The sequence below is a fragment of the Penaeus vannamei genome, chromosome 4, assembly GCF_042767895.1.
Source record: "Penaeus vannamei isolate JL-2024 chromosome 4, ASM4276789v1, whole genome shotgun sequence".
In the NCBI taxonomy this organism is placed as follows: Eukaryota; Metazoa; Arthropoda; class Malacostraca; order Decapoda; family Penaeidae; genus Penaeus; species Penaeus vannamei.
The window spans coordinates 12,309,428-12,317,832 of record NC_091552.1 but is presented as its reverse complement, the minus strand read 5'-3'; the positions used below and the strand labels follow the sequence as shown (position 1 = coordinate 12,317,832).

At 45.6% G+C, this 8,405-nt stretch overlaps 1 protein-coding gene across 1 annotated transcript; it reads right to left on the bottom strand.

Moving 5' to 3' along the window:
• Positions 1 to 3,596: 3,596 nt before the first annotated feature.
• On the bottom strand, positions 3,597 to 7,953 carry LOC138861576 (ribosome-binding protein 1-like). The gene is made up of 4 exons (XM_070121359.1): positions 7,854 to 7,953; positions 7,509 to 7,564; positions 3,816 to 4,994; positions 3,597 to 3,716 (listed from the first exon to the last, which is right to left on the bottom strand). The coding sequence occupies exons 1-4, from the start codon at positions 7,951 to 7,953 to the stop codon at positions 3,597 to 3,599; spliced, it is 1,455 nt and encodes a 484-aa protein (XP_069977460.1).
• Positions 7,954 to 8,405: the final 452 nt, after the last annotated feature.

The following is an 8,405-nucleotide window of genomic DNA, read 5'->3' as shown; positions in this document are numbered from 1 at the left end:
CTCTCTCTCTCTCTCTCTCTCTCTCTCTCTCTCTTTCTCTCCCTCTCTCTCACTCGCTCTCGCTCTCGCTCTTTTTTTCTCTCTCTCGCGCTCTCTCTCTCTCGCTCTATCTATCTACCAGTTTATCTATCTCTCTATCTATCTGTCTCTGTCTCTCTCTCCCTCCCTCCTAATCGCTATCCCTCCCTCCCTCTTTCCATCCCTCTCCACCCTAACGATATATAACAAAATCTTCGAGGACCCCAAAATCTTCATTCACGAAACCAGCGGCGTGAAGAATAAGACTAAGAAGAATTACCTTGTTCTTAGAATTTCTTCCTTGGACGGAAATGCCGCGTTTATGCTGAATGCTGGCGGTTGGCATCTGGCGGACATTTCCGATTGCAGCCTTGTCCTTCTCGCTACCGTGTCGTGGCTTGTGGCGAGAAATTTGCGTAACATTTTTTGTTGTTATTATTTGTTTTCGTTTTTTTCTCTCTCTGCTTATCTATCTAGCTTTCTGTCTTTATGCCTTTATCTGTTTGTCTGTCTGTCTGTCTTTCTGTCTCTCTCGATCTGTCCTTCTCTTTTTCTCTGTCTCTCTCCCTCCCTCTCCCTCTCCCTATCCCTCCCTCACCCTCCCCCTCTCCCCTCACTCCCTCCCTCTCCCATCCCCTCTCCCTCCCCCTCTCCCTCCCTCCCTCCCTCCCCCTCTCTCTCCCCCTCTCCCTCTCCCTCCCCACGCACTTGCCACCCCCACATCCCCCACAAACTCCAACACCTTTTCCAAATATCTCAACCTGGAAAGGGGGGGACCTAAACACCTAAAACGGAGAGCTCCAAAAGGGTCCATTTTAAGGGAATTCCACACCAAATGGGCATTCAACGGACACTTCCCTCTCTCTTACCCCTTTGTCAATGGCCCCCTTCATGCCCATACAAATTTCAAACCCATTAACCTCAGTCCATTCATGGGTGAGTGTGGGTGCAGCGGCGGCGGATAAGGTGGATGTTTGGTGTCTTTCTTATTATTTTTCTTCTTTTTTCTGCTTTATCTGGTCTTTCTTTCTTCTTCGTCATTTTTTCATCTTCTTCGTCATTTTATCTATCTTCTACTCCAGTTTCTCTTTCTTTTTCGTCATTTTTTATATCTTCTACTCGAATTTCTTTTTCTGTTTCGTCATTTTTTCTTCTTCTACTCCAATTTCTTTTCTTCTTCAGCATTTTCTTTTTCTTCTTTATGTTCCTCCTTATTCTCCTCCCTCTTCTTTTCTTCTTGTTCTGGTTCATATTTTTCTTTTCTTTTTTCTTCTTTTCCAGTTTTTTTTCCTTCTACTTTTTTTCTTCATCTTCTTTTTATTCACCTATTTCTTTTTCTTCTTCGCCATTTTCTGATCTTCTTTTTCTTGTTCTACACATTCTTCTTTTTTCTCTTCTTTTTTCATATTCTTCTCCCTCTTCTTCTTCTTCTTCTATGTCCTCTTGTTCTTCTTTTTTCTTCTTCCCCCTCTCCTCCTCCTTCTTCTTCTTCTCCTTCAATTACTTCTTACTCTCCAACTTCTTCGTCAATCTCTTTTTATCCTTCTCCTCCTTCTTCTCCTTCTCATTCTCATTTTCCCCTTTTTTCTAAGCATCGTATATCCTAAGTGAATCTCCTTTGCTGCCAAATCACCTCCCATTTATATCTCACTCATGTCTCTTTCTTTCAAGTCAACAGACAAGAAAATGCGAAGGTCTTTTTCTGAACTTCAGGTGTTCCTTCGTCACTTTCTCTCTCGTTGGTGTCTATGTTATCTCTCTTTTTCCTTCTTTTTCTTCCTCCATCTTCTCCTTTTCTTCCTGTTCGATGTTTCGACTTCTGTTCCACTTCCTGATTCTACTCTTCCTTAGCGTTCTTCTCTTCCTCCTTATTTGCTCTTCATCCTCTTCTTTTACAGCCTCTTTCTCCTTCTCTTGCTCTTCTTCGTCCTCGTCTTCCTCCTCTTCCTCATCTTCATTCTCTCGCTCTTGTTCCTGCTCCTACTTCTGCTCCTGCTCCTCCTCCTCCTCTTCCTCCTCCTTCTTTTCCTCCTCCTCCTCACCTTCCTTCCCCTTCTGTCTCCAGTTCCTGTGCCCCCTCCTCGTCCTGTTTCTCATTTTCTTTTTCTTCTCCTTCTTGTTTTTCTTCTGCTCTTCCTACTCCTCCTCCTCCTTCTCATCATCATTATCTTCCTCCTCCTCTTCCTCCACCTCCTCCTCCTCTTCCTCCACCTCCTCCTCCTCCTCCTTTTCTTCTTCTTCCTCTTCCTCCTCCCCCTTCTCATCATCTTCACAATCATCATCATCTTCCTCCTCCTTCTTCCTCTTCCCTCCACATCCTGCTCCTCCTCCTCCTCCTCCCCCTCCTCTTCTTCTTTCTCTTCCTCCTCATGATCCTCCTCCTCCTCTCCTCTCCTCTTCCTCCTCCCCCCGCCGCCCTCTCCTCTCTCACACACCTTCACCAATATTGAGACGATCCGATGTCCATAATCCCATAAAGATCTTTTCTTCGCTCGGCTCCCGTACCCCTTCCCCTCTCCCCTATTACCCTCCTATTACAGCAACGGTTTACTCTCCGTGACCCCTTCAGAGCTCTCATCTCTCTTTCGCTCTGACTCTCTGTCTGTCTGTCTGTCTCTGTCTGTTTCTCTCTCTCTCTTTCTATCTCTGTCTTTCTCTCTTTCTATCTCTGTCTCTCTTTCTCTCTTTCTATCTCTCTGTCTCTCTCTCTCTCTCTCTCTCTCTCTCTCTCTCTCTCTCTCCCTCTCTCTCTCTCCCTCTCTCTCTCTCCCACTCTCTCTCCCTCTCTCTCTCTCTTTTTTTTCTCTCTCTCTCTAGTATCTCACAGAGCCTTTTGACCCTTCACCCCCCTCCTCACCCCCCTCCCTCTCCCCCTCCTCCCCCTTCCTCCTTATTCACCCTGGAAGACGCTAGAGGAACCTGCTCCTCGGCGGCAAAAATTCGACCTCATGGAGTGGCTCTCATCCTCGAGCGGGAAAAGTTTACGAGCGGTTATTCTGGAGGGTGAAGTTGGGGGGGGGGGAGTGGAAAGTGGGGAAGGGAAGGCAAAAGGGGGATTTAAGGGGGGAGAGGTAGATGGAAGGGAGGAAGGGGGGTGGGAAGGGGTAGGAGAAGGGAAGGGGGAAGGGGTAGCAGAAGGGGATGAGGAAAGGGGAAGATGAGGAGGGAGGGGTAGAAGGAAGGGGAAGGGGAAGGAGAAGGGGGAAGATGAGGAGGGAGGGGTAGAAGGAAGGGGGAAGGGGAAGGAGAAGGGGGAAGATGAGGGGGACGGGGTAGAAGGAAGGGGGGAAGGGGAAGGAGAAGGGGGAAGATGAGGAGGGAGGGGGGTGAAGGAAGGGGGGCAATGGGGTTGAACCCTGAGTGCGATTTCATGGTTGTATAAACGGCCTTTTATTGCTTAGTAGCTTTCCACTCGGCTCTCGTTGGCGGCAGACTTTGCACGAATCAATTAATGCCCAATCAACACTATAAAGATAATTATCGATATATACATATATTTCTTTTCCTTCCTCTCTCTTTTTTCTTTCTTTCTTTTCCTCTTCCTTCTTCACGGTTAAGCGTTGAATAATTGGATCTTCTCATTTGGAAGAAGGTGTCTTTGTGCTTCCGTCGGGCCGAAGAATGCCATGGATTCCGAGGCGCATTTCTTCCATTCCTTGAGGTTCCGGAGTCTTCTGTGCGGTCGGGAGAGTCGGGCGCTGTTGTCGGGTGATGTCGGCCCCTCAGATCCCGGATTAAGCGGCCGCCTTGACGTACGAGGGGCCGACCGCCCGACCTGCGCTTCTCTCTCTCCCTACCTGCGGGACCCGACGGAGACCCGACCTACAATGCCTCCGCCCAATAATGCCGCTGGAAGTCGACCTGTTTCCGAAGGCCGGGGCGAGGCTGGCGGTTGGGCGGTGGCGCTGCTGTTCCGTCGGTGCTGTGTCCATGCTGTTGTGTTGTTGCAGATGTTTCCATGCTGTTGTGTTGTTGCAGATGTTTCCGTGCTGTTGTGTTGTTGCAGATGTTTCCGTGCTGTTGTGTTGTTGCAGATGTTTCCGTGCTGTTGTGTTGTTGCAGATGTTTCCATGCTGTTGTGTTGTTGCAGATGTTTCCATGATGTGTTGTTGCTGTGTCCTTGTTGTTGTGCTTCTGTGTCCATAATGTTGCTGCTGTGTCCTTGTTGTTGCTGTTGTGTCCATGCTGTTGTGTTGTTGCAGATGTTTCCATGCTGTTGTGTTGCTGCTGCTGTGTCCATATTGTTGTGTTGTTGCTGTTGTGCCTCTGCTGTTCCGTTTGATGGAGTGCCCTTGCTGCCGTGTTGTTAGTGCTGCCCCGTTGCTGCTGTGCCCCTGCTGCTCTTCCCTTGCTGCTGTGCCCCTGCTGCTCTTCCCTTGCTGCTGTGCCCCTGCTGCTCTTCCCTTGCTGCTGTGCCCCTGCTGCTCTTCCCTTGCTGCTGTGCCCCTGCTGCTCTTCCCTTGCTGCTGTGCCCCTGCTGCTCTTCCCTTGCTGCTGCCCCTGCTGCTCTTCCCTTGCTGCTGTGCCCCTGCTGCTCTTCCCTTGCTGCTGTGCCCCTGCTGCTCTTCCCTTGCTGCTGTGCCCCTGCTGCTCTTCCCTTGCTGCTGTGCCCCTGCTGCTCTTCCCTTGCTGCTGTGCCCCTGCTGCTCTTCCCTTGCTGCTGTGCCCCTGCTGCTCTTCCCTTGCTGCTGTGCCCCTGCTGCTCTTCCCTTGCTGCTGTGCCCCTGCTGCTCTTCCCTTGCTGCTGTGCCCCTGCTGCTCTTCCCTTGCTGCTGTGCCCCTGCTGCTCTTCCCTTGCTGCTGTGCCCCTGCTGTTGTGTTGTTGCTACTACGCCGTTGGTGGTGCGCCCTTGCTGCTGTTCCTTTGCCGCTGTTCTATTGGTGGTGTGCTCTTGCTGCTGTGTCATTGCAGCTGCGTCATTGCCTTTGGTTGCAGCTGCCCTTGGGTCGCCTCGGAGTATCTGATATCCATTGGTCTATATTTTAGTTTCAAAGATACGGGTAAAGATTTGGATAAATTGAGAGTTAACGAAAGATAGAGAGAGAGAAAGAAAGCCAGAGAGAGGGGAGAGTGAGTGAGAGAGAGAGAGAGAGGGGGAGAGAGAGAGAGAGAGAGAGAGAGAGAGAGAGAGAGAGAGAGAGAGAGAGAGAGAGAGAGAGAGAAAGAGAGAGAGAGAGAGAGAGAGAGAGAGAGAAAGAAAGAGACACACAGAGACAGACAGAGACAGAGAAAGAGAGAGAGAGAGAGAGAAAGAGACAGACAGAGACAGAGAAAGAGAGAGAGAGAGATAGATTAAGAAAGAGAGAGTGAAAGAGAGAGATAAAGAGATAGATAGACGGACGTGCTTCTTGGCTCTGGACAATATGGACGCGTGCCAATGTCACGCGTGCATGTCAGAATGGCACTGTTAAATAATACGCGCGTTCTCATGCATTTGCAATTTCCCTCTTCTTATTATTCTTGTTTTCCCTTGTCTCCATCTTCTTCTTTTCCTTCTTATCTTTCTTCTTCTTTTTTCTCTTCTTTTTCTTCTTCCTCTCCTTCTTCTTCTTCGTATCCCCCTTTTTTTCTTGTTTTTATTCTTATTCGTCTTCTCCTTCTTCTTTTCCTTCCTTTTATTTTTCTTTTCTTCCCCCTCTTCATCTTCTTCTCCTCCTCCTCCTCCTCCTTCTCTTCTTCTTCTTCTTCCCCTCTTCCTCCTTCTCCTCCTCCTTCTTCTTCTTCTTCTTCTTCTTAGATGGGTTATTATAGATATTTAGAGGCAAATTTGCTTAAATACTGTTACAAAACGTTATTGGCACACAACGATCGTGTTACTTTATGTTACATTAAGTTTTCGTCTGCTTTTCTGAAGAAGATGATGATAATGATGAAGAAGAAGACGATGATGAAGAAGAAGAAGGAAAAGGAGAGGATGATGAAGAAGAAGAAGAAAGAGAAAAGGAAATGATGATGAAGAATAAGATGATGATGATGAAAAAGAAGAAGGAGATGAAGAAGTTGATGTCGAAGAAGAAGACGACGATGATGATGAAGAAGAAGAGGGTGATGAAGAAGGAAAAGGAGATGAAGACGAAGAAGAATAAGGGAAAAATGAGATGATGATGACGAAGAGGAAAAAGAAGAAGGAAAAGGAGTTGATGAGGAGGAAGAAGAAGTTGATGAAAAAGGAGTTGATGAGGAAGAAGAAGACGGAAAGGAAGAAGAAGAAGAAGAAGAAAAGGGAGATGGAGAACAAGAAGCATCGTTGGAGTTACAAGCCATATGCTGTTACTCACATTCAAACGTAATTTGAATATATTCTCTCGAGTGGTATTTAAAACAATCATGACATCATTATCTACAAATACTGCTCTTATCTATCAAATATAAAACATATCTGATCATCTTGCAAGTGTGTAATATCCATTTTTATTTCTTTTTGCACAATCGGAACGCATCATACACCAAGACAGGACTTCTTCAGCGTTCCGGCGCCCGTCCCATGAGGTCCCGTGGCAGCGAGGAAGGCAGCGAGGAAGGCAGCAAGGAGGGAGGAAGATCGGTAAAAGAGAGGCAGACCTCCTCCTCTTTCTCATCCTCCTTCTCTTCCCCTTTCTCCTCCTCCTCCATCTCCTTCTCCTGGGGTAACTGGGTTGCGGGAAGAGGAGTTGGAAGGGCAAAAGAAGAAAAAACGTTTTTGGTTCTTTCTCTCGTCCATTTCTCTCTCTCTCTCTCTCTCTCTCTCTCTCTTCCAAGATTCTTAAACTGACAAAGACAGTTAGTAAAGCAGAGTGGATAAAGGAGAGGGCCAGCAAGGGGTCCCAAAGACGGGTCCTAGACCAGGGCGACGTCGGCAGGGCGCGACCACACAAAACACCGGAAGACCGCGGTCCCGGGCCCGTAACGACCGTGCGTGCGTGTGAGAGAGTGGGTTTGTTTACATGTGTGTGCGTGGCGTTTGCGTTCGAGGAGAGTTTGCGTTCGTGTGTGTTATTTTATGTTTTTTTCGGTATTGATATAGTTATAAAATTATATTTAGGATATGTAATCGAAGATATGATCGTCTACCGTACAGATAGATAGATAGGGAGAGAGGGAGATGAGAAAGAGAGAGTGAGGGGGGGGAGGGAGGGAGAAGAGAGAGAGAGAGAGAGAGAGAGAGAGAATATACGCATGCATGTATTCATATTTACCTCTCTCTCTTTTTCTCCCTTTTCCAATCACCCTTTTCCTCCCCGATATCTATTTCGTCATCGCCTCTTGAACTGCCGGATTACTCTTCAAAATCTTTTTTTTTTCCCGCGCTCTCTCACGTGGGATTAAACCCTTCCATCTTTTTAGGGGGTACATTTTTTATTTGTTTTTTTCTTTTATCAATTCTTCTCAAGCTCTCTTTTATCTTTTTTTTTTATATTTACCATCCTTCTGTGACGAGTACCTTTTATTCCGTAATATTTCGTTCATCAGTAATAATACTTTACATCCTCTTGAAAACTGCAGAACATACCTGCCTCGGTTTAGGATCGTCCGAAACTCTGATCGTCCTCTCAGCGCATTTACCTGCTATAAAAAAAGAGACCGAGACTTGATCGTCCTCTCGGTGAATCTACCGCTCACAAACAAATAAATATCTTGTTTTCTTTCTTCTTTCTTTCTTTCTATTGTTTTTTTTTTTATTATTTCTTTCTCTCATCTATAAAATAAGGTTCAAAATTATATATAAGTAGCAGCGGAAGGTCGGCATCTTCGGCGATACAGTGCCACGTTTCCGCGCCACACTCCGACGTTGCCACACTTCCTCCACGTTGCCATACGCCCCCCTCCGGTGCCACGCTTCCTCGCTGCCACTTGCCTCCTGCGCTGCCACACTCCTTGGCTGGAGCCTTCTTCCTTGCTTTCTTTGCTTCTTCCGTGCCACGTTTTAATTTCTTCTTCTTTTCTTTCTTCATCATCTTGTTCTTATGTTTGTTTTTCTTCTTGTTATTGGTCGTTTTATCATTATTGATAGTATCATTATTATCATTGACATTATCTTTATTATTATTGATATTATCATTATCATTATTGATATTATCTTTATCATTATTGATAATATCATTATTATTATTGATATCTTTATTATTATTGATATTATCATTATTATTATTATTGGTACCATCATTATTGTCATTATTATCATTATCATTATTATCATTATTACTATTATTATCATAACTTTAATCATCATTGTTATCGTTATTATTATAAATAATAATGTTATTATTAATTATTTTCATTATTATTATCATTATTATTATCATCATTATCATCATCGTTATCACCATTATCATAATCACCATTATCATCATTACCATTGCCATTACCATAATCGCCACAATTATTATTATCATCATTATCATTATGA